Below are 27,057 nucleotides of genomic sequence, written 5' to 3' on the forward strand. Positions count from 1 at the left end.
ATGTAGTTTAGATTAGGATGAAAGAGGAAAAGAATTTGACTAAAGTAAATATTGTGGTATGGTCTGTTCTCTTCTTTATCTTACTGTCTCACGTCTTAATATCATGTTTATTGTTTGTCTGTGTGCATGTTTTCAAGAAAATCCCAAAGAAACACACATCTCTACAATCAAATGAATTATAAGGTATCTCACTATGAGTTTATGGTACCCTAAAGGAACATATTATACTTTAGTTGGGTACTATGATTACAATTTAGCTAGCTATAATTTGGATCAGAAAATTACCAGCGGTACATGTCATTTGCTTGGAAATTCACTTGTCTTCTAACATAGCAAGAAACAAGAAAGTGTTGTGTTATATTCTGATGAATTATAATACGTCATTGCGGCTAGTTGTTATGTGTAAGATATCTAAACGAAACAACAATTAAGTGATTGCAGAGTTAATCTCAGAATTATCTTGATAAAATGGGACAACACAAGTGCCATAAGTCTTGTTAAAAATATGGTACTTCACTCTCAAACTAAACACATTGATATTAGACACCATTTTATTTAGTTTGTATCCTCATCTAATCAACTATCAAATATTTTTATAAAACTTCTTCTTACAGAAAATTTCTTTTTTTATAATAAATGGGTTAGGAACCTTAAACCAACCATGCATGATTTAAATAGTTTAAGTATATTTTCTTCTTTACTTTCTAAAAGTGATATATATGTTAGGAAAAATATCCTTTTTGATCCCGTATGTTAACCTCGTGGTTCATTTTGGTCCCTAACTTCAAAAAGTTTCATATTGGTCTCTTAACTCTTTAAAACGTATGATGTTGGTCCTTTTCGTCTAAATATCGACGGAAAAACTAAAAAATTGGTCGCTAAATCAGTCGCTAATATGAACAAAATGACTAAAATGGTACCTTTTGAAGATGTAAGAGACCAATATGAAACTTTTTGAAGTTAAGGGACTAAAATGAACCCCGAGGTTAACATTCAGGACCAAAAAAGATATTTTGCCTATATGTTATGTGTGTTGTTTGTCAATTATGCATTTTTGATAATGTAAAGGGGGAGAAGCATACTCTAAGGGGAATTAGAGTATAATATTTTTTAGTGATGGAGGGAGTTAACTACTCGACATCTTTTATCTATCTATGTGTGTTTTACCACCTCCCAGAGAGATGTGTTATCATCATTAAAATGGGGAAGAATGTGGTTCATGGTGTTGTGTAGGTAATATCATCAAATAATTTTGATGATGGAAAATTTTCAAATGATTAGTAATGATGAAATATGATTAGAGAAAGAGATATCTCAAGTATCACCAATTAAATATTTCAAGTTTTATTTGAAATTTATATACAAAGGTTAACCAAGCAATGAAACTCAAGGGTGTAAAGTGGTTATCTTGAGTTGTGATATTGAAGATGTATAAAATGTGAAAGCTCACATGGCCTTGCGTTTAGCATTCTATCCAAAGTAAGTCTTGAGGTACTAAGACAAAGAGCACGTACACACACAAACAGACACACACACACACAAATATTTTCAAACTTGTCTTCTCTTTTGATAAAAATTTCTTAAAATCAATTCGGGCAAGTGCTTAATTGACTAAAAGCTTGTTTAATCAATTAGGAAGGTAAAATACATTGAATAATCAATTAAGAGGTTCTTCTTATAGATTAAATCAAAGTATAATGCCTCTTAATTGATTAAGGAGACTGGTAATCAATTAAGTGATATCGAAAATCAATATTTCCTACTTTGGATTAGTTAATCATTTTGTACATAGTTTTAATCGATTAAATCATTTAAAAGGCCCATGAATTATTTTCTTTTTGAATCAAATTTTTTTCTATACAAAGGAGGTCTCTCCTCATTTCAAAACATCAGTTTAATGAATAGAAATTTTCTACTACTTTATCTCATTCGTTTATAGATTTCTTATTTACTAGAGTTTCCTTAGTGCCAGGAGAGTGAAAAGTTTCATTTGAGACTTGTGTTGTATTGGTATTGTGCTATAATTTCTTATTCAATAATGTATTTCTCTTGTAATCTCTTTGTAATAGATTTGAAGGTTTCAATCTAAATTTGTAAAAAGCTTGGGTTAGGTTATTGAGTTGAGTATGTGTAAAAGCTTTAGTTAAGGTTATAGATGTGAACTTGTGTAAAACCTATGGTTGTTTATGGAAGGTTTTTGGTTTAATCCTATGAAAAATTTGAAGTTATTTTGTAAGGTTGTCTCGACTAATCATGTGGAAAAAAAACGTAATATTATTTTAGCAGAAATCTCAAGAGAAAAATCTTGAGGACTGGAGTGGGAAAAGTAGTTTAGACCGAACCAGTATAATTCTCTAGTGTGATCTTTCTATCCCTCATCTCTTTTACTACATGTTATTTATCTTTCCTGCTGCTTATTTCTCTGCATTTTTTCTTCTATTTTATTCGTTGTTTTATCTTTGTTTATCCATCTCTTCAAACATAAATAATTTTAAATCAAAGTATTTTTATAAATTGATTTATTGTAAATTCGAATATCACAATTCTCCCCCTCTTATGTTTGAAATCACTTGATCAACACTATTCACTATCATAGATATATCCTAATCAAAATCACCTCCTACTTACCTTGTACTTCTTAATGTTTTACCATAAAATGGATTTTTTTTTTAGTCTCAAATTGGAACTTCTATATAAAAAATAGCATAACTCCACCAATTCACAAATAAGATGGTATTATACCCCTAAGGAGTGATTATAATGCATAAATACAAATATTTAGATGAAATATCACATAAAGAAATTACCTGAATATGAGTTCCCCGTAGAGAAAGGTGCTATATAAATCAAGATTAGAGTTGATTGAATGTAGAAAACCAAATGAATGAGTTTGAATGATATATGTAGAGATCTATAAAAGGTTCTAAAATCCTCTGAAAACTACTAGAAGAGTTTGGATTATAAACCCTTGGAAAGTTGAATTTAGTCTTAAAAAGTGTGCAAATCTTCCCATTATCGTATATGTGAGTGAAATTTGTCATATATGTGATACATGTTCCAATTCAAAATGTACCACTAAATATGTAGACTCTTAAATGTGAACTAGAACCATCACACATGCGATGCGACATATAGTGGTAACATGGACCGTTTAACCTTGCTCGTAAATGTGAATCAAGGATGTTGGACTTGTGACTCCATACACAAGAGGGGAGGGAGATGGATTATGGAGGTTTGTAAAAAAATTGTTTAAAACAAAATCATTTGTAAAATTAGAGTTTGAAAACATTTTGTAAAGCAAATGAATAAATTGCCATCGAAAAACTAAAGGAAAGAAAAATACTAGAAAGTAAAAGAGTTAAGGGAAGATAAATAACACTAGAGAATTATACAATTTCAGCCAAAAAGAGTCACTCATGTCCCCAAGAATTATCCTTGAGATATCTACTAAACTTGTGAGCTTTTAGAAGGAATTTCCCATGAACCTCCTTATACAAGAAAATGAAGTTTTCTGGCTAACTTCCCACCAAACGTTGAACAAGGCTTCGGTTGATGTCCAAACCAAATAGATAATTTGCATGGGATGATCTCAAACCAAGCCATATTTTTGATTTGGCTATCCTCCAAATCGTACCATAATTTTACACATGCTGACCATGAACTGAACCAAGATTTTTATCAGGATGATCTCGAACCTACCGAGCTTCTACACCAAGCTGAACTCAAAAACCAATAGATAATTTATCTACGATGATCTCGAACTGATGGAGATTTTAATCAGGTTGATATCAAGAACCGTTATGGATATTTTCATTGGTTGATCTACACGAACGAAAATAGAGCTTTTTCTCCAAGGCGAAACTCACGAACGAAACACATAATTCCTAAGACAATCCTCCAATACAAACAAGAGTTTTAAACTAGTTTAGATTATAACAAAAATACCAACTTTCTATGAAAGAATTATTTACACAGGAGAAAATATACTCCCTTATTTTTTAGGGAGGGATTTATGCTTAAGTCCTCCCAAATAGAACAAAGTTGTCCATTGACACAAGCTATGGTGGAAATGCCGTCCCACCGATTGAAGATTCCCCTAGAGTGTTTGAGAGGGGGATAAGGAAGGACATGGTTATCTCTCATTTTTGTTGTTAGCTAGGATGACTCCTTTAGTTATGCTTCTGTTGCGCTCGTGTCGAAATTTTTCTTGGGGGCTTCATTGAAGAGTTCCTCTGTTGGGACAAACCATCATTCTGTGAGGTAAAGAAAGGAAATTTAAAGTTAAAGAGTTTTTCATAGATGACACCAATGATATTGAGTGGATCCAAGGCAAGGTTGTCAGAATCGAGTTTTTACATTGACTCGTTTTGCCTAGGTAAAAACGAAACGTAAAATCGAAACGTAAAAACATGGAGTTTACCTCATATTAAAATAATATTAAATTTTTATACACGACATATATATACTTATATAATATTATAAAGGCATTAATAATTTAAATTTTAAACTTAATTATATGGTAAAAATATACTATATCACTATAATAAGGTGTAATATTCACAAACTTGTATCAAACTACATAATTTATTCACCAAATATTAAAAAGTAATATAAAAAATATTGTCCATAAAAACCAATAGTTTCATAAGTTTCTCTAGTTAAAAAAAACAAGTGTTTTCATCTTAATAATCTAAAGTTCAATCGTTCTACAACATCATCTTTATTAGGGTATTCATATTCCACTTGATTAAATTCATCTCTAAATGATAAAGAGTCTTCAATATTATAATCAAGATATGAATACGAATAAAATTAAAAAGTCAGAAGAAAAATTTTTATAGGCCAAAATATAAAATGTGATTTTTAAAATTTGACAAAAAAGTAAAATCATGCAAAGAGTAAAATCCAACGATTTTATACGATTTTACACGATTTTACTGATTTCAGAGCGATTTAAATCACTTAAAATCGTTCCAAAATACGATTTTACATAAAAAAGTTTTTACCTGTGATTTAACACGAAATGCTGATCTAAAAACGTGAAATCTATAGAGTTTAGATTTTAAATCGGGATTTTAACAACCTTGATCCAAGGTGTTCACTACTAAATTGGTATGTAGAGATTTGATAATGTATTTCAGCTTGTTGTTGATGCTCTTGTGTCATAGTCAAGCGTCGGGGGAAGGGGGGTACCTATAAACATTCATATGCCTAAGTCAGGGACTATCAAATGTAGGATGTTTTTGTTAGAACATAGTTTAGTTCTACATCTAATTATTAGTTCTAATGATAACAAATATATATTAAATATGAAGAACAATTTTGTACTCTAATCGTTTGATTAAATATGCAAAAAAAGGTTAAAAGATCTGAAGTAAACTGAGAAGATAATAACGTTAAGTCATATGAGAATTTTTGATGAGAACATACAAATAAGAAACTCATAAGAGAAACTAAAAGTGACACGCTAGTAAAAGAAGCTCTGATGCTAAAAACTTTAACTACCACTACTGAGACTGGAACTCAAAGGCCTCCAACGGTCCTCAAAAACCTTCTTCTTTGAAAGAACAAAGAAGCTTCAATGTGATCATCAAATTAAAGTTCTGAGACAAATCATTTAACATTCAAAATAATCTGAAGGTCTAAAGATCCAACATCATATTAACGAAAATTAATACAGGATGAAGAAAGTAAGTGCTGAAACTTAATGACTGAAACATCATATCTCTATTTTTGGAAAGAATATTAAACCTTAAATCATCAACCTTCCAAAAAAGCATATATGTCTCCAACGGATATCTGAATCTAATTTCTATATAAAGGGGACTATGAAGATGAATCTACTATGATTCTCACACACATACAAAAACAAAGAGTGCTCAAAATAGTTTCAAACATTATTTTATCTCTTTAATTATTTATGCTATAATTTTGAGTAAACATCACAGTTGTTATATAGTTTTTTAGAATCAATTGTAAACACATTGAATATTTGTTTTATTATTGTAATTCCTTTAGAAATCAAGTTGTGGTTTGATCTCAAGAAGACGTTGACGGTTGTCTTCGTGATTTATAATCAAGATTTGATTAGTGGATTAAGACCTCGATTGAGAGAGGCGAAATCACCTTAATAGGATGGACTGGAGTAGCTTTAATTTCAAGAGAACCAGGATAACAAACGTGTTATTATGTTTTAATTTTTGAAAACCCCAATTTAAACCCCCTTTCTTATGTTTTTCTATCCTTCAATTGACATCAGAGCGTCTGGTTCTGGATGCTAACATTTAACCATGTCAGAAAACTATTATAGCAAGAAAAACACAATGAAGAAACTATTTACAAATAACAACAACAACTATGACGAGAAAGACAGAATCAACGCCAGACCTCCAATATTATGGTGAAAACTTTGATTACTGGAAATACATAATCAAAAGTTTCTTTCTAGGTCATGATACTGATCTCTGAGACATGGTAACTGATTGCTACACTCAGAAGATCGATAGAAAGAAGATGACAGATCAACAAAAGAAAGATTTCAGAAATCATCACAAGTCCAGAACGATCCTTTTGAATGCCATCTCATACACTAAGAATGAGACGATCTCAAACAGAGATTCGACTTAGAACATCTTTGAATCTATAAGAATGACGCATGAAGGAAACACACAAGTCAAAGAGATCAAAGCTCTTGCACTCATTCAGAAGTACGAGGCTTTCAAGATGGAAGAAAATGAAATAATTGAGACAATGTTCTCAAGGTTTCAAATTCTGGTTGCTGGATTGAAATTTCTAGACAAAGGGTACTCCACAGCAGATCATGTAAAGAAAATCATCAGAAGTTTACCCAAGAAATGGAGACCTATGGTCACAACCTTAAAGCTAGCCAAAGATCTGAGCAAACAATCACTTGAGGAGCTAATCAGCTCCTTGAGAAGTCACGAAATAGAATTAGAAGAAGATGAGCCCTAGAATAAAGGTAAGTCTCTTGCACTTAAATCTAATTAAAAAAAATGAAACTAAAGCTTTTCAGGAAGAAGAAGAAAGTTCTGGTGGATACTCATGAGAAGAAAAATAATTATCTCTTCTTTCCAAAAGAGTCCATCAACTATGGAAGCACAAACAAAGGAAATTCAAAAACTCTACAAGATCAGGTAATCACTCTGAATCATCCTTTGGCTATAGAAAGTCAAACAACAAGGATGTTGTCTGTTACGAATGTAAAGAGCCAGGCCACTACAAAAGCGATTGTCCCAAACTTTAGAAAGAAAAGCCAAAGAAGCAGTTTGTCAAAGAAAAGAAGAAAAGTCTTATGGCAACATAGGATGACTCAGAATCTTCTGAAGCAGAATCTGAATTAGAAGATGAACGAGCAAATATAGCATTATTGGCCAACGTATCAGACGACACAAATTCATTAGAGTCTGAATCAGACTCAGACACTAAAGAGGTATTCACTAAATTCTCTAGATCTCAATTAGAAGATAGTCTTTTTGAAATTCTTGAAAAATATCAGCAACTTCAAATCAAATACAAAAACCTAAAACATAGTATAGTGTATGAAACTGAAGAAACTAGAAAAGTAAAGACAGAAAACTCTGAGCTAAAAGAAACCATTTCTAAACTTGAGAATGGAAAATATTTTATCAAAAAATGAATTACAAAAAGCTCAGAAAGAACCTGACTCAGAAGTTTTAACTAGTTCTGATAACATCATAAAAGAATATGATTATAGTTTTCAAAAATTTAACATAGATAGAAGCAAGATGGCTTCAATGATCTATGGAGTTAGCAGAAACAGAGAAAAATGTGTAGTGAGACCAAGATGGGAAAAACAATATCAACCTAAACAAGTAGATGACATGGTCATAAAGCACACACCTCTAAACTCACATTTCACGTATGGACACAAAACGATATATAATATACTAGTGAATAGGGATGTCAATGGGGCGGGGCGGGGAATACATTCCCATCACAATCCCCGCCCTCGAATCTATTCCCCATCCCCACTTCGGGTCCCCGCTACGGAGAGATTTTGTCCCCCATCCCCATCCCCGCGGATCCCCACGGATCCCCATGGTTCATGTGAAGATTCATAAACATGATTTTTTATTTATTATTTTAAATCAAATTAATAGTAAAAGCTTAAAAAACTAACCACAAGAAATTTAGAAATTATTCTTTTATGATAAATATATTATTTTAACAATATTTAATCTATAATATAGAGTGTCATGACCACCAAAATTTCAAACTAAAAAATTGAAATAATCATTTATATCTCACTCTTTTACTAACAATACATATATATTTTAAATTTGTGTATAAGATTAATTATATGAAATGACAAATAAACTTCCATAATAATTTAAAATTATATAAACTTAAGGACATTATGTTACTTTAGGCGGGGCGGGGACTCCACGGGGCAGGGGATATTTACGCCACCTCCGTTCCCCAAACGGGGAATCCCCACGGGGATCCCTACTAATGGAGGCAAGTTGACATCCCTACTAGTGAATCATATTCTGTGAACTCTTCTCTAAAATCAAAATTCAATCAGAATTTTGGAAAATCTAACCAAAAAGGACCGAAAAATATATGGGTACCTAAGGATAAAATTTTCTATGTTGCAGATGTCTTTAGCAGCAGAGTTGAAACACCAGTCTTAGTACCTGGACTCTGAATGCTCTCGACACTACTAAAATTTTATTTTGACATCAAAACCTTTAATTCTATGGTTAAGATTTTCTTATATTCAATTTCCATTACTTTCTTTTGTTATCATTCACTTCCTTTGCCAAAAAAATATATAAGGGAATTTTGATTTATCGTCTTGTTTTATTTTATGTGATTGCCATATTGAAAAAATAGACTTCAAAAGTTTCAATTAAATTTGTTTAATTCAATGTTGTAGTGAAGATTAGTAGGTGATGATAGACGAGGAAGACAAATGGGTTTTGTGATGGTGGGCATGCAGGCTTGAAAACATAGAAATGAAGAAGGGAAAAGACTCTAGAAGAAAAATAGGTTTAATTTGGTGTGTTCGGTATATAATAGCATTGATATATTAAATTAATCTAATGACTCTTATTTGTTCTTCAAATGATCCACTTAGGAGAGATTTATTGGAGCTCTCACTTTAGAAGCCACATTTTAAAACATGTATCAAATATATTTTGATCTCAACAAATTATTCTCAACTAGCCTCTCAAACACATTTTTCTAAATCCTTTATTCGTCCATCACAAAAAGAAATTTATCATTTTTTTAAATTTTCTCCCTTAAAGTGGTGGGAATAAAAAAAGGAGTTCATATGGTAGTGTGATATATGTTATTCAATATTAAAATGATGAATTTTAAGTTACGAATATATAAATGGATAAATTATCGAATGCACAAATATATTTTACTGAATTAGTATTTATAAATATTATAGTTTAAAAAAGAAATTTAAGATATATAAATTATATGAATAATTTTATATTTAATGTGTTTTTATATAAAAAATTAACAATAATTTAATACTTTACTTATAAAAATAACAATGTATATTTTTTTACATAATTAAAGAAGTGTAAAAAACAGAAAAATAAAATTTCCGAAAAGTGTGTAAAAAATAGTAAAAATAATGTTTATCTTATATAAGAGTGTAGACAATAAAAATCATATAAATATATCTAAAATGCATATAATGTGTATGAGTTTAATACATTTGCATTGACAGTGTAAAATAGTTTTAACTATCATCCAATTGAAAACAAACAGTCTGTTATGTATTAATAAAAATTAAAATAAAAGATGGTGCAACTAGATACATGATTATAATTGATTAACAGTGTAAATTATTTTACGCTGTCAGTATATCACTCATTTTCTCAACGTGTATTTATTAAAGAATTAGAAAAAGAAAATAAAAAATATACAAGTGGAATAAAAAAACTTTGATTTGTTGCTTGCGAGTCATAAGGGTCGCATCAGCAGAACAAATTCTTCTAATAAGCTCCACACATTACAATTAGTTAACATTTTGTCTTCTCCAAAAGAAGCTGCTGCTTTTAACATGATACTGTGAAGTATGATATGATACAAAATGAAGATGACATGCATAAAAAATTAAGCTCTCCTTGAATCACTTTTGAATAGACCATCAGCATAGATACGTATATTTAAAAAAAATGATTATTCATTTTTTATATATTGTCCATCTTTAGTGTAGGAGGAGTTATTATCTTCTAGTGAATAAAGGTCTATTTGTGTCACTTTCTATATCTTTTGTTTTGTGGGTCAAACCATAAATGCTTATGACTTTTGGCCCATTCAAGGTATAGTTGGGTACTTGCCCTCCAATTTGCATCCATTAAGTTGGAATATTTAAGAGACTTTAAAGCCTAGTTTGGTCCCAAATAAGAAAAATATATAAATAATTTAAAAATATTTTAAAAATATTTTAAACGTATGGTTAATCATAGTCATTAAAATTTTTGTAAGAATAAAAATATTTAGTTTGAAAACTAAAATTATTGGTGCATATCGACGGGATGGTATGAGTTGCTCCAATGTCGTTACGTAGATTGAACTTACAAGGTTACTCTCCAACATCTAAGTCTCTTTGTGAATAAAAGGAGATAGAGTGAATTATGGATTGAATCGTACCTGTTACTGTTCATGCAGTGATATTCATGCAATGAGAGAAAATTGGACCTATTGGACTTGTAATCGGTCCAAAACAAAAGATATTTTATGTTGTCAATTAACTATAGTCATTAAATTTTTTTATTATAATCACATATAAAATACATCATTTATGAAATGATTATAATGCATTGATATAACACTTTTTATAATGTTAGTGTTTAACGATTAAACTCAATTTATAAAAACAACAACCACCGTCAAACCTTATCACACTAAATGGAATTGACAACATGAATCAACTCTTACCATAAAGTTCTATCAAGAATCATATTTATATCCAAATCGTTAATCTCAAGATCTTTTTTTAATAATTTCTCTTATAACTTTTTAGACCTTCCTTTACCTTTAGTTGTTTGAATCTTCTCCATCTGATACACTTTCTTTATCATATAATCTACAAATTTTTTCCCTAAGTTCCCAAAGCACTTAAGTTTATTTTCTATATCATCTTTTCTAATATAATTGTTACTCCTATAATGTCTCTTAAATTGTCACTTCTAATTTCATTCTGACTAGTCTTACCAAACATCCAACACAACTTCCTCCTCTATGCTACACTTACTTTATTCTCGTGCTGATTATTAACCGCGCAACATTACGTATTGTACAACATCATAGATCTTACTGCAGTACGATAAAATATTTCCTTCAACTTGAGCAGTATCTTTGTGTCACATAAAGTCCCCGAAGCCCTCCTCCATTTCCGCCATCCAGCTTAAATTCGATAATTTACACCCCCTTCTATTTCTCCATCATTTCGTATTACAGACCCAAAATATTTAAAGTGCGTGACTTATAGGATGATATGGTCTCCAACTTTCACATCTATGTTAGAAACGTTTCTCCTTTTACTGAACTCACAATTCCATATTCTTCATCTTACTTCTACTTATTCAAAAGTCATACATTTGTAAAACTCATCTCCAAATCTCCAACCTCTCATTTAAATCCTCCTTCAATCTAAATATTAGTAAACAAATTTTCAAACTTAGTATAATTCAAAAAAAAAAATCCTTTTGTCATTTTATATAATATAAAAAATTAACATATATTCAAAAAAAATATTAAAATATTAAAATTATGATTAAGTTGTTTATTTAACAAATTAGTAAGACCATCTCCAATGGTGCAACCCATTTTTGAGTTTTTTATGGGTCCCACCAGCCATATCATCTCAAAATAATTTATTTAATTTTTATTTTATTGATGTAATTCTAATGGGTCCCACAACTTTACCTCATAAAATAATTTGATTGGGTACCACAATATTTTACTAGTTGCATTGCAATGCAACTCTACTATGACATGGCAAATTATTTCAATATTTAATTATTATATTAATATCTGGGTGGAGAACTCAAAGGAAAATACTACCATTGGAGATGTTTCAATATTTAATTATTATATATTATCTGGCTGACATAGGGTGTAATAAGGAAATCAGTAGTGTAACTAGAAAAACTTAAATGAAAAATAGACAAGATCCTAATCCCAAGCCCCTCAATCTTTAAAAAAGCCCATAATCATTCACAAAAAAAGAAAAACAAATTTTAAAAATTAATTAATTAATTAATCAAAACCCTACTCAACGAAACTCAACATCTCCATCAAAACGACACTGCATTTCACACTGAACTCAATTCGCCAGAAAACGCTGCCGGAGTTCGTCGTCGTCGGCCGCCCTAAACAGCGTGAACGTTCGTCCAGGTATTCCTTCCCTCTCTTTCTAACTCGAATTTCCGTTCTCCTCTATTGTTACATCGCGAGAACGCGATTCCATGATTGTGCGCTAAAGCAACGCGATTAATAGCATAGGAATCAAGGTTATATGGTTTTAACTGTAGTATTAACAAATGGATCATTTTTGGCATACTGATTTTATTGTAGTGAAATTCGAGTAAGAATGTTTGTAAATGTCTGGAGGAGGTTTTATTTTGGTTGCTATTCCAAATCCATACCTCATTTCCTGCTAAAGTTTAAAAGTTATTTAGGCATTATATTACCTATTAAGCACGGACATCGGTAATAATTTGAAAAAAATGAATAAATTCAATATAATCACAAGTGTATCTGTGGAATTCGGCCAATGACACAGACATATTTTTTCGGAGGTGTCGGTGCTACAGGGGCATAATGCTACATTCAATTTACAAAACTGTCAATGCTCCGTTAAATTTTATAGATTATGGAAAAATGCTCTTTGAAATTTGCAAACCTGCGATAGAGAAATTATCAAAATGTTCCGCATGACTGTGTCAACAATGTTGACAAGTCATATTGTCATTTAGTGTTATGTGTTACGTCTCAACACCGCTCCAAAACTTTGCATGGCGGAAGGAGAATTTTGACAGACGTGGTTCTTTTTGAGGAAAGAATTTTCTTTTTCGTAAGTTTGGAGTTCCAAATTGCATAGTGTTCACAATTTCGGATCCAAATCTCTTTGGTTATGTTCAATTTGCTTGGTAGCAAGGAAATATTCTTTACTTAATGTCTCTAGTCTAGCAGATATATACCACTAAATGGTCTGTATGTTAGAGTGTGACCCTCGAGAGTTTAGACTAGCGTTCCTCCATGTTGTCTATATTATGCAATCGCAGTGCTATAACAGAATAGTGTAGTAGGGTTCAACGTGATGCTATTGGTTCGCGAGCTGCTATCAACAATAGAGGTTATAGTGGCGGCTAATTGCAGCCCCAAACTGCTATTGCGCTTGCTATTAGAATTTTGGGATAAGTTCCTCAAACTTTTTTTTAACTTGCCTTTTATTTAAGGGTATAAATTTCAATCCAAACTCCTTGAAGAGTAATGCTATCTTCTTTCTTGCTCAAGAATAATGATTTTGCTCTTCTTTTTACTTTTAATTCAGTTCTGTTTTATTCTTCCTCTCTGCCTAACTTTAATTATTATATGCTTGAGGTTTTTTTTTAACTAAGTATGATGATCTCTTGAATTTTGTGAATTAGTCTATGTTTGAGCAATTATGTTTACTTTGTACACTAGTTTGTAGTCTTTGCAATAGCGGCTATACCGTTATACTTCTATAGCATTTTAGGGGGTCGCTGCTATGCAACAATATCCTGGATTAACAACATAGCTTTATAATAATTTTTTGAATCATTTAGAGACCGAGAAGCTTTATGTTTTTATTTATTGATAGGAAAATATATGATAGTTAGTGGTTATGTTGGTTGAGTGTTTGAACCCTAGACTTCCTACTTGCAACTCATCTGGTGGCCTTCTGCGCTTGCCGACCAATTTATCTACTTGTGTTGGGACAGTGAAGCTTTTTGTGATTCGCATATTATTTTTGTGATTATAAGTTTTATTTTTTAACAGAAGAATAGTTCTCAATGATTTTTGGAAAACTATGGTAATCTTTATACCTCAATTTGTAGTGTTCATACTGCTTTTTCTTTTTCATTTCAATATGTATAAAATATGGGAAATGCTAACAAGTGCCCCAGGGGCACTCTTTAATAGCTTTAAAAAGTAAGTTTTTCTTGGAAATATGCGTAATTAATGCATCGAAAATTGAAATGGTGAACTTTTGAAAGAATATTTTCTTTATTTAGAATGCTTAAAGAGTGCCCCTGGGGCACTCGTTAGCATGACCCAATATGGAATATATAATAGTTCAATTAGCCTTTTATGATAATAGTTTAACAAATGTTCTGTTGCATCTTCCAGGATTTGTGCTGGATTTAAGCTCACAATGTACGTTGAGTGAGCTGATTTGCCAATTCAGAGAGATCTTTACAAGCCAAGAATGAGTTTGCTTTTGAGAATAAGACACTGTTTACCCAATGGTTTGTATAGAAAACCTCTTTATGGACGCAAAGTAGGTTTGAATGCTAGGAAGTTAAATGTATTTTCAAGAAACCTTGGTCAAGCGGCAAGAAAAGAGGAGGAGGAGGACGTAGAGGAAGTGGAAATTGATCAGAGAAGTCTCCCGGCTGATTTCGATCCTGCCACATTTGATCCCAATGAGAATCGCGGCCCTCCATCAGAGAGAGTTTTCAGGCTTGTTGATGAAGTGGCATCTCTAACGCTAGCCGAAGCTGCAGAATTGGGTCTCGTTCTAATGAAGAAAATGGGGATTAAGGAGATGCCTAATGTGGGATATTTGAAAGCAGGGTCTGCAAATTTGGCTGGAATGGCAGCAAAAGCCTCGACAGCAGTCAAAGAGGAGGTAAAACCAGAAAAAACCGTATTTGAATTGAAACTGTTGTCCTATGAAGCAGCTTCCAAAATTAAAGTCATCAAAGAGGTTCGGGGCTTTACGGATTTAGGTTTGAAAGAGGCAAAGGATATAGTGGAAAAAACACCTTCTGTTATAAAGAAAGGTGTTTCAAAGGAAGAAGGGGAACAGATAATAGAGAAACTGAAAGCACTTGGTGCAAATGTTGTTATGGAGTGAAGTAATGTATTGCGTTTCTTAGAGATATTTTTCTTCATATTCAAAAGTTACCTGAGATTTAGTACATTTTGTAATGTTGACTAAGGATACTGCAAATATTTGTAGTATTGTTGTTTACGATGTTTCAATCATTTCCTGATGCTATGAAATATTACCCCTCTGTTGAAATAAAAGTAATATTGATACATCTTATAGTGATTTGCATACGATTTCAGTGACATTACTTAATACCAGCAAGTGTTTTATGGACTACATCTTTGTTGTTGTACAAATCTATCGATGTTTAAGAGCTTGTTCAAATTTTCAATGCCTTTCATTAAGTTGGCAAGATCATTAGAGAGTTCACCAACTATCAATGGAAGTTTAACAGCTTTTGATTTTACTCATCAACAATCTTAGGCAAGCTAGTCAACCGTAAGATGACTATTTTCATCCTTAGGTTTTTGCACCTTTCTCTGGGATTTAACATTTTGTCTAAATATTTATGTTCAAAATCTTTTGAAAGTTTTATGAATTTCTTTTGCAAATACTTTAACTCATTGGCTAGGTTGTCAATAGCGCACTATAGGGGCATAGCGCGGTGGAACGACCCCTCACAGCTATGCTTTTGGCATGCGAAGCACTATTGACAGCGGCCGCAAGTAGCGGTTTTGTAGCGGCGCATAGCAGCACTATAGCAGTTTGATGGCCGATTTTCTCAATTTGGAACAAATTTGTAAACCCAAATATTTTAAAGAGTATATGGTTTTTCCCATCCTTTTTTACCTAATATTTAATCATATGATTTTGCTTATTCAGTTGCACTGTCACTGTTTTTTCTGTTCTCCCTTGTCAAAATCAATTGCAGCTCTAGTGCTTTTGAGAGAGGGTGTTGCTTTTAGAATCTACCAACAATTCATTTAGAATGATTGGTTCTTTAAGCACTGCATTAACAGTAGAGTGCATCTCATTTGAAGTAAATCCATCATCCTTAATGTAGAATAGGTTCAACACTTTCATCATTTTCCAAAACAAATCCTTGCAATCTCTTGGAACTAAGCTTCCTTTTTCCTTCAAAACTAATCTCAGGAGTTCTCTTCTCTTATCCTCAATAACACCCTTCATCTTATCAACGGTGTCTTCGTAAGTAACATCTCCATTACTATGAATCATATGCAAACTCACTGCATTCAGTTTCCCTTCCTCAGATTCTCTCTACAACATAAGCATACACAGAAAATATTAGTCACCACCTATGAAGCACTAACATAGACTGTGGCACCGACATTAACACATTAACACAGATAATAATTTGAAAAATAAATAAATTGAACATTAGTTGGATACTGACGCGTGTAGGACACTCAACAAGCCGAACTCTTACCTCAAAGCTGACACGTCATGGAAAGAGAAGGAATGAACTGAACTATATTACCTTAAAACCTTAAATATCGTTGAGAAGACGCCCGCAGGTGCTCATGGTCTTGTAAAGATGATTCAATTCCTGATTTACAGCAGCATCATTTGAAAGCTTAGGTCCAACAAGATAGAGGGCTGGAAGAACAATTGGTCATAATGCGAATGATACATATGCATTTTGCATATAATCATCCATTGTTGGAGTGGCCTTGGTTCTCAACCACTCAGCTTCTGTATACATAGACCGCATCAAATCCAACCACTGCAAAGCAAACAAAGTCAATCCATTAAGGAAAATCTTGGAAACAGGGAAACAAAATAACATTAGTAGAAAAATGTAGGCAGAAAGATGAAGAGACGTCTCACAATCTTGATAACATTGTCTTTCACATTGCGTCCTTGCCGCTCAACAGATTTTTCTCCAATCTCACAAATTGTGTTACGAACTGCAGGAAATATTATCTTAACCGCCTCGGAACAACAAGCAGTACTGACATCTACATCCCACCTGCAGTTTCATAACCACAATATTACTAATTGTTCCGAAAATTTTGAGAAAGAATTCGAAAGGAAATCAAGAGATGCCACAGTTTTAATTAAGAATACGAATATACTTGTCAACTAGCTGAATAAGGTTCAGTTTCTCTTCTTTAGAACTCCCGACATCAAAGAAATCATCAACAACTGTTGTGAGCACCCCCTGTTTTTGGCCCAAGATATGCGAGCATCAGAAAGTTCAGGTGAAAAAGAAGTGGCTGCACCGGAGAAGTAACAATATGCCAGTTTCTGCCTCGCAAATTCTAGTTTGTCTAGTTTGCTTTCAACAACCCACCTGCATATATAGAGACTAGTTATATCTAGCTTGAGGAAATGCATGATCCTTTTGGATAAATTTTCTAGAAAGCAAATCATATGTTACAGCTGCTTTTGGACTAGATTATTTTGGCATTAAAAGCTAATTCAATATTGAAGCTCTTCTTATAAGGAGACATATATTCATATGAAATTTTAGAAAGACTCAAACGAAAGATATACCTTGAAAGTTGTTTCAACTCTTTGATGTGTATTGATTGGCAGAGATTGAAGTCTCCAACAGCTAGCTTCAGAATTTCTTGGTTTGCAACCAACAGCTAGCTTCAGAATTTCTTGGTTTGCAAGATTGCAGGCAGGCCCGGCCCAAGCATAAGGCTAGTAAGGCAAGGGCTTTAGGCCTCATAATTTTGGGCCTTTATTTTGGCCTCAAATGCTAAAATAATAGGCCTCCGTTTTAAAATAATATATAAATGAACCAAAATGCTAGACATAATCCCAAGTGGCGTAGCGGTAGAAAGCTTTGCCTTAATATCAATGTTATTCTGTTCGATACTTATTGATAATATTTTATTATCTACAATATAAGAAAGTTGAATGTTCTGGAAATTCCCTTTTTGCCCGGCTGCTCATATATCTAGCCACGTGGATGGTCTGAGCTTCTTTCAATTGTCTTTTCTTCATTTGGTTGCAAAGCTTATGGATTGCAAAAAAATAAACAATTATATCATTTAACTTTCTGATAGAATCACCTAAAATCTTTTACTGAACCACTTTATATGCTCCCATCACTTCTTCCACTTTTCATGCTCCAGTCACTTCTTCTGCAGGTTCTCTCTCTTCCTCTTCTTCTTTCTTATTTGTTCCTCTACCTCTCTCTTCCTCTCCCCTTTTTCTCTCTTCTGCTTCCTCTCTCTTATTCTTCTTCTTTTTTCTCTCTTTCCTTTCTTCAACAAAAATGATAATTTATCATTCTCTACTTAGATCTATTACAAACCGATGATTATGTTGTTGATTATATTTGTTGTTGTTATTGCAGGTTTCGATCAAATGCGGATCTCCTCTTCCCTTTTGATTTTTGTTCGTATTCTTCTTCTTTCTTTTGCTTCTATTTCATTTGTATGGTGTTATTTGTTGTTGTGAGAGTTTTTTCTGTTATTAACATGCTTTCAAAATATAAAATTTGCACCTTGCCTACATCGTGTTCGATGAAAGTCCCAAATCAATCTCTTCGTTTTTTCTGTTTCAGATTTGTGTTTGTTGATGTTTTATTGTTGTGGTTAATGTAAGATATGTTGTGGATCTAATTTTTTGCTCTTATTTTGCAGCAAGTATGTCTTAGATTTGAAGTTGGGAAAATAATGGAAAGGTCGTTAAACGTTGTTCCTCTCATTTTTCAGTTTATATGAGTCTATATGAAAGGTGTGTTAAAGGTTGTTCCTTTCATATACTACAATTTTGTTTATAATAACAAATTTATTATAATACTTTGATTTGAAATATTGCTTATTATAATGTTTGGTTTCTCATCATGTTCTTCATCACCTCATTCATTATAAGTGGAGTAAAGTTTTTTTAAAAATATTTATTTATTTTTCATGTTTTAATAACTAACTCATTTTTTTTTTAGTTTTTCTATTTTTTAATTACTATTCATCACTCTTCATCAAAGGTTTATGTTCTCTCATTTATCTTTTGAATCTGAAACGAATTCCGACGGATCTTAGTATAACGTGTTGTTTTTTATACTGGTCCTTCCTTAGTTTCTTTGTAAATTAAAATTTCATTTGAGTGAGCAACATTCATAATAATTTTTATAAATGGGTGATTGTTATCTCTCTATCTTTAAGAAGCACACTATGTGGTGGCATTTGAGAGGTCTTTGCGTCCGTTGCGACTGCATTAGGCGCTTTTGCCCATATTTTGCTGCAATATCAAGGGTTGGAGCATAATTGCAACCTCTATTAGTAAGGGTTTTACATTGTTTTGGATTATAGAGAAGAATATATATGGTTTTGGATTCAGAAATTAGTTTAAACTCTCCACAAAATCAAAACTAATTTATTTTTTTTATTTGATAATTTAGCCAGGGAAACTCTTAAAACAATACGGTCTGTTTTTGTAACTTCATCGCTAGAGAAAAAGGAATCGGCAGCAAAACCTGAGAAAAATCCTCAAGAAGTTGAAAGCTTAGAGAAGCCAGAAGAAGAATAGCAGTCAAATAACGGTGGATATAGGATAAGTGCCATGACTAATTATAATATTGTTGCCTCCGCTACTTCTTATCTGCACGCTCAGACAAATAGCATACTTCCGTTCAAATATTCAAATACGGTGGCCGGTGAAGGAAGCAATGAAGGTCTTAACATGACGGACCCTTATGTGACATCTTTGATTTCAATAGTTGAGACTTATTGTAAAATGAAATTTTAATTTCAAGATTTTTTTAATTTATTTTTTTAACTCCCAATCAAAAGAAAATTATCACTTTTTGGTGCAGGAAAATAAAAGAGATTAAAAATAGAATAACTAATAAATTTTCCTTTTTTAACATGTGAAGAAATATTTACAAATAACTTCCGTAATTTCTCTGCAATATATAATCATTATAATTAATATATATATATATATATATATATATATATATATATATATATATATATATATATATATATATATATATATATATATATATATATATATATATAATATCGATAGTATAAAATATTTTAAAATTTTATTTTAAAAATACTAAAATAATATGGTTGAATGATAAAATCCTATTAAATGATTGTGTAAAACAATTTTGCAAAGTTAGAGTATTATATTTATCTCTATTTTAATTTTGAAAATTATTAATATTGTATTATTGTTTATACACAATAAAAATTATCATTAATTATAAAAATTATACTTTTAAATAAAAAAAATTACTTAAAAATTTAGCCTTAGGCCTCCAATTATATATGTTGGGCCGACCCTGATTGCAGGATCTGTGTCAGACAAATAATCAAGAATTTGACTACAACAAAGAGAGGTATGAAAAAACCGAAACATGAGATGGGAAACCATTCTAGTGGAGGTGTACCTGTATGATGTTTTTAAATCCTTGTTTCCGTTCACATTATAATGCTCCACCGATCTCTTGTTTAATATATGCTCCAAATTCGCATGATGTGGAAACTTAAGAACATCATTGACCTAAGGTGCAAAAACATTGCAGTTTTCAAGGTGCATTGTAAATTTGTAATACTGTATATATGCAGTTATATTTAATTAAAGATTGAGATAATAAACTACCTCATTATCAACATAAATACGAAGTTTATCAACATACAATTGGTAACCAGAAGAATCCTGCTTCAGAAAATACTACCTTTGGAGCTCTTTGTCTCTCTTTTGGATCATTGCTTCCAAACATGTTGCTCGAATTGGAAGATTAATGCCCAAAGTGTGTGCATATTCAACCAAAGAAGGAAAAAGCATATCAAATCCTATGGGATGGTGTTGCTTGTCATCATTGATTGAAGTAAAGTTTGACTCAATAAAATGAAGTCCTTGCAAAAATATGTTAACAAAACGCATTTCTATAACATATGAAAAAACAAGAATCATTGTTTGAAGGAAAATTTTAGAGGGACTAAAAGCGAAAGTTGAGATATTTATAGGGACTACGAACATATTTAACCCTATTTTATATTAATTCATCTGAGAATAAATTGTATTTTTAGATATTATAAAATAAGAACTTTGGCTCTGATACTAATCGATGTACTGAGAACAATAGCATGGAGAAGAGTAAAGTACCCTTATTCAGCTTATCTTCACCAATACCCTATTGCTTTAATGCAAGGATAGATGCTAAGGTAGACAAGAGAGCATCATTCATCAACAATGGATGTCGATCAGGAAGACCCCAAGAGCCATCCACAAGTTGATTATCCAACAACCAATTCAAACATTGAGGGAAAAAGGGGGTGTGCGGCGACGTTGAAGAAGGAATCATTGCCACAAAAGCAGTATCATATGAAGAAATTGAAAGCTCAACCTTATTGAACATGTTCTTGATTCTTTCTTTAGTGTCTTCCAAACACTACAAACAATAAACTCAATTTATTTCCTTACTTCCTTCACTAATTCTTACCGAAAAAAATATATTATAATAAACTTAAGAATATGTCAGTCATACCAAAGCTGTAGTAGTGTTCATATTCTTCTTAACGGTTGACGTAATCATAGAAGAATCTTTTAGGAACAAAACAACTATCAGACCTTTCATATAAACAAAAATGCATGTTTCATATAAATATCTCAATTCGGACTTAGGAGCTAGAAATGTCGGTGCTGGTGCTACATAGAATTTAACACTGTAAACACCAAAAGTTTCCCAGTAATAGTTTCAACATAGAATTTAACACTGTAAGCATAAAAAATTTCCCAGTAATAGTTCAATGTAGCAGCTTCACCAAACTCTTAAAACAAGAAATGAAAAAAAAATTGCATGGCCATTCAGCATATAATGTAGCAAAATTTGAAAATTACTACCAAAGCACAACGACAGAAAAAAATACCGAAAATTCAAAGAAAAAGTGAAGAAGAGAGACCTGAAGTTGAAGAAGTGCAAGAGAGAGGAGGGATGAAGCATGAAAGAGACATGATGATAGTGAGACACTATGGAATCAATAGTTAGAACTTCAATTAATAACACTTTTTTGATTTTGGATCATGACAGGTGTCAAATAATCATTTTACAGAAAAAATAGAAACAGACAAGAGAATGATACACCAACCATATATATATATATATATATATATATATATATATATATATATATATATATATATATATATATATATATATATATATATATATATATATATCACATTCGAAGAGTTACACTTGCTCTTAACTTTATTTCGAATAAATATTTTTCAAAATTAATCGTTGGATTGAAACATACTATCATATAAATCATATTTATAAAGTTTAAGATTAATCTATAATGATTTACTTTGTCAATGAATTACATCAAAATTAACGTTATATAAAAATCACTACAAGAAATATACTCCCCCAGCAACGTGATTTTGTCACGTGGGTAGCATGTGACAGAAAAAGTGCTGTTGCGACGTGGTATACACGTCACTATATTATTTTAATACAAATCAAAATCACGTTATCACATGGGGAGTCAGAGAATATTTATTTAAAATAAAAAGTTGTGACGTATAAGCCACGTCGCAACATCTAAATAAAGACAAAAAACATTGAAACCTGTAACGTACTATGGTGGGAATTAAAATTTTCAAATTTTATGTTGTGATGTAACACCCCAAATCTACCTCGCAAATTAATAGGAAAATCAGAGTACAAAATCTCAAAACAAACATCTTGATTCGAGGCGTCACAATTATCATCTTAAACAAATCACAAATCATGCTCTATACATAACACATATAATGGAGGAATCATACTTCATTAAACTTTCAATCCAAATAGTTCATAATCGCGGAAATCAGTTAACATCATAATCCAAATCATAACATCTTTGCCAATATGGCAACAATATCCAACATGGCTCAATATAAAGAAAACGATAACAAAATCCCACAAGGCATCACGACATAAACAAAACAAATAAACGTTCCCCCCGAGTGTCACGTATCAGAGCATAGACACACCGACTCGAGCTAATAGGTAAACGGCTACTCCACGTCGTTACCTGCACGTTACCAACAAAGGGTAACATTCAAACAGAAAGGGTGGGATATCATTCATTATAAAGAAACGTATAATAATATTCAAAGCATGGTAAAGATCATACATATATCACCATTTCTCATCACATAACATCTTACAACAATTATCATCAATAAACAACTTACAAAACGGCAACAATGTCAATAATCAATCATGACAACATACTCAATTCACAATTATAATATCAATGCATCACAGTAATATCTCATAATCACGTCACATTAAAACATCTCATCATCTCAACAATTCAAACACAAATCGATGCAACTTAAATGCAATTCAAATGCGACTCGACTTATGCAAATGCATGTGGTACTATTTGGAGTAAAACTCCCATCTCAAACATTGCCACTTGGGCCATCTTCGTTGCCATTTTCAGGCTAATAGTTGTTGCCATCTTTCAGGCTAATAGTCGTTACCATCTTTCCGGCTAATAGTCGTTGTCATTTTCAGGCTAAAAGACAATTATGCAATGGATGCGACACAATGATGTACATCCATAAAACACACATTTACAACACGTCACAACATCGACTAAGCACCATTACTTTTATAGTAATTCATCACTTCACAATCACGTCGTTGTGTTGTATCATCATACAACAATGTTTCACTTCACAACAACAATTACAACATCCAACAATACAATCCAAGAAAATATTCAAAAAGGTTTCCAAAGATTTTCAAATAATACTCGTTAGAAAGACATCAATTAAAGCTTCACGGAGGTTCAAACGGAACTTAAAAAGGAGTTACGGATCAAAAGATACATCATGTTAAAGTTTGAACAAGTTTTGCATAATAGGGTCCGTTGAGCGACTCTCCATCGCGCTTATGGAAACAAAATTTTCCACTAGCCCGCTTGAAGTGCGCTTCTACAAACTAAAAATAGAAGCGAACCAAAGTCTGAGCTCCGCTTAGCAAGCTCTTTTAATTTTTCAAAAACAAACAGCATCCGCTTAGCGGCCTCGAGTCCGCTTAGCGGACGAGCGATTCTGCAAAAAAATAACAACAAACACAGAACTGCGAAATCACATACCCACCATCCAAAACTTATTCCAAACAGAAATTAGACACATATAATCACAACATCTAACATCATTCATCATCAATCATCAATCAAAACATGTTTTCAACCAAAAATTCATGCAAATTCATCAAGAACCCTAAATTTCTACAACATTCAATCCATGATTTCTACATATAATCTAACCCACCCTAAACATCATCGTACATCACTTTAGCATGAAAGAACTCCACTCTTACCTTAGGTTTTGGATTGAAGACAACTCTAGCTCCAATCTTGGGTTCTCCTCTTCTCTTCTTTCTCTTCTTTTCCCAATTTTCACCAAATGAGTTCTAATTCTCTAATTCTCTAAAACTCTTGGTTTGTTAAGCCTTCACTAAACATCAAATTACTAATGGGCTCTATTTAGCACCTCTCAATTACTAATACCAACTTAGGTCCAATAACTTAATACACTTACTATCATATGCTATTTACTATTAATTCCTAATAAAATAACATAAAACCACTTAGACACATAATTACCACATAATCAATTAAATAAATCACATAACACACAATTAAATAAATAATCAAAAGAAAAACGGTCGTTACAACTCTCCCTCATTTAGAATATTTTCGTCCTCAAAAATTACCTCAATCAAATAACTCAGGATACGACTCTCGCATCTTGCTCTCCAACTCCCACGTCAAACTCTCTTCAGTAGCTCCCGACCAAACTACCTTCACCAAGGCAATCTCTTTGCATCTAAGCGTCTTGATCTTGGGATCCTTAATCCTTATCGGCATAGTCTCCACCGTGAGATTATCCCGTACTTGAACATCATCCATATGGATCACATGCGAAGGATTAGAAATATACTTCCGAAGTTGCGATACATGAAATACGTCATGCAAATTCGAAAGATTCGGCGGTAATGCCACTCTATACGCCACATTTCCAACCTTCTCTGAAATCTGACACGGTCCAATAAAACGAGGAGTGAGCTTCTTAGACTTCAAGACCCTCCCTACACCGGTCACCGGTGTCACTCTCAAAAATACATGATCACCAACCTAAAATTCCAAATCTTTCCTTCTCTTGTCATGATAACTCTTCTCACGAATCAACTTAACATTCTAAGTAGTCTCTCGAACAATCTTTGGTCCAAGTACTACACTCTCACCAGATTCATGCCAACACAACAGTGTCCTACATCTCCGACCATAATATGCTTGAGAAGGCGCCATTCCAATACTAGAATGGTAACTATTGTTGTAAGTGAACTCGATAAATGGAAGATAATTATCCCATGTACCTCCCTGCTTAATAACACAAGCTCTCAACAAATCTTCCAATGACTGAATAGTCCTCTCCGCCTGACCATCTGTCTGAGGATGATACACCGAACTTAACCTCAACTTAGAACCCAATGCCTCTTGCAAACTCTTCTAAAAATCTGAAGTGAACCTCAGATCTCTATCCGAAACAATGCACAGAGGAACACAATGCAGCTTAATAATCACACATACATAAATCTCCGCCAACTTAGAAACTGGATACGTGATGTTAATAGGTACAAAATGAGCTGACTTCGTAAGCCTATCAACAATCACCCAAATCGAATCATGACCTCTTACGGTGTTCGGTAAACCCGTCACAAAATCCATAGAAATGCTATCTCATTTCCATTCTGAAACTTCTAACGGTTGCATTAATCCCGCAGGCTTCTGATGTTCAACTTTCGACTTCTGACAAGTCAAACATGCATACACAAACTGAGCTATGTCACGCTTCATTCCAAGCCACCAAAACAAAATCTTCAAATCTTGGTACATCTTTGTAGCTCCTAAAAGATCTTTTATGTGAGTGTTCCTTAGAGTTTCTCAGGTTCTCCATAGATGTTATAATTTGAGGATCTTCTGAATTGTCTTTTGCTTCTGAGTCTTCAGTATGTGTAAGTTGAATTTCCATATCTGCAAAATTTTCAACTTGCTTTGGCTTTTGATGGCCAAGCTTATCATCAAATCTAACATTGATTGATTCTTCAAAAATAAGAGTTTCTGAATTGTATAATCTATAACCTTTTGAACGTTCAGAGTATCCAAGTAGAAAGCACTTTTGTGCCTTAAAATCAAACTTTTTCAGATGTTCTTTAGTATTCAAAATATAACAAGTACATCCAAAAGGATGGAAATATGAAATGTTGGGTTTTCTGTTTTTCCATAATTTATAAGGAGTCTTTTCAAGAATAGGTCTTATAGAGATTCTATTTTGAATATAACACGCTATGTTTACTGCTTCTGCCCAGAAATATTTAGTCAAATTGGTTTCATTAATCATGGTTCTTGCCATTTCTTGCAATGTCCTATTCTTTCGTTCAACAACTCCATTTTGTTGAGGAGTTCTAGGACAAGAGAAATCATGAGAAATGTCATTTTCTTTAAAGAACTTTTCAAAGAGATTGTTCTCGAATTCTCCATCATGATCACTTCTAACTTTTATGATTCTAAACAGTTTTTCATTTTGAACTTGGTTATAGAAGTCAACAAACACAGAATGTGACTCATCCTTGTGTTTTAGAAACTTAACCCATGTCCAACTGCTATAGTCATCAACAATTACCAATCCATACTTCTTGACTCTGATTGATGCAGTCTTCACTAGACCAAACAAGTCAATATGCAAAGGTTCTAATGGCCTAGAGGAAGAGACAACATTCTTTGATTTAAGAGATTGTTTTGAAAACTTTCCCTTCTGACATGCTTCACACAGAGCTTCTGAGTTGTACTTCAGGTTGGGAAGTCCTCTAACTAAATTGAGTTTGTTAAGCTTAGATATTTTCCTCATGCTAACATGTCCCAATCTTTTGTGCCAGACCCATTGCTCATCGTTAACAGACAGAAGACAAGTTACTTTCTCAGTTTTAAGATCAAAAAAATCAATTTTATAAATGTTGTTCT

The 27,057-nt window shown here is 32.5% G+C and overlaps 1 protein-coding gene, 1 long non-coding RNA gene and 1 pseudogene across 2 annotated transcripts; 2 read left to right on the forward strand and 1 right to left on the reverse strand.

The window, feature by feature from the left end:
* The first annotated feature begins 12,280 nt into the window (after positions 1 to 12,280).
* On the forward strand, positions 12,281 to 15,303 carry LOC131624628 (uncharacterized). Its single transcript, XM_058895573.1, has 2 exons — positions 12,281 to 12,408; positions 14,389 to 15,303. Exon 2 carries the CDS (start codon positions 14,468 to 14,470, stop codon positions 15,116 to 15,118), a length of 651 nt encoding a protein of 216 aa, XP_058751556.1. The 5' UTR covers positions 12,281 to 12,408; positions 14,389 to 14,467; the 3' UTR covers positions 15,119 to 15,303.
* A 574-nt stretch (positions 15,304 to 15,877) lies between these two features.
* LOC131624644 (ent-kaurene synthase 5, chloroplastic-like) lies at positions 15,878 to 21,627 on the reverse strand (annotated as a pseudogene).
* On the forward strand, positions 18,078 to 18,786 carry LOC131624629 (uncharacterized). Its single transcript, XR_009290633.1, has 3 exons — positions 18,078 to 18,156; positions 18,366 to 18,406; positions 18,655 to 18,786. It is a non-coding gene; the product is annotated as an uncharacterized LOC131624629 (long non-coding RNA).
* Positions 21,628 to 27,057: the final 5,430 nt, after the last annotated feature.

Source organism: Vicia villosa, unplaced genomic scaffold, assembly GCF_029867415.1.
Source record: "Vicia villosa cultivar HV-30 ecotype Madison, WI unplaced genomic scaffold, Vvil1.0 ctg.000146F_1_1, whole genome shotgun sequence".
Classification (NCBI taxonomy): Eukaryota; Viridiplantae; Streptophyta; class Magnoliopsida; order Fabales; family Fabaceae; genus Vicia; species Vicia villosa.

Excerpts from the sequence above, each read along its gene's own strand:
- LOC131624628 (XM_058895573.1), top strand. The coding sequence starts at position 14,468 with ATGAGTTTGCTTTTGAGAATAAGACACTGTTTACCCAATGGTTTGTAT.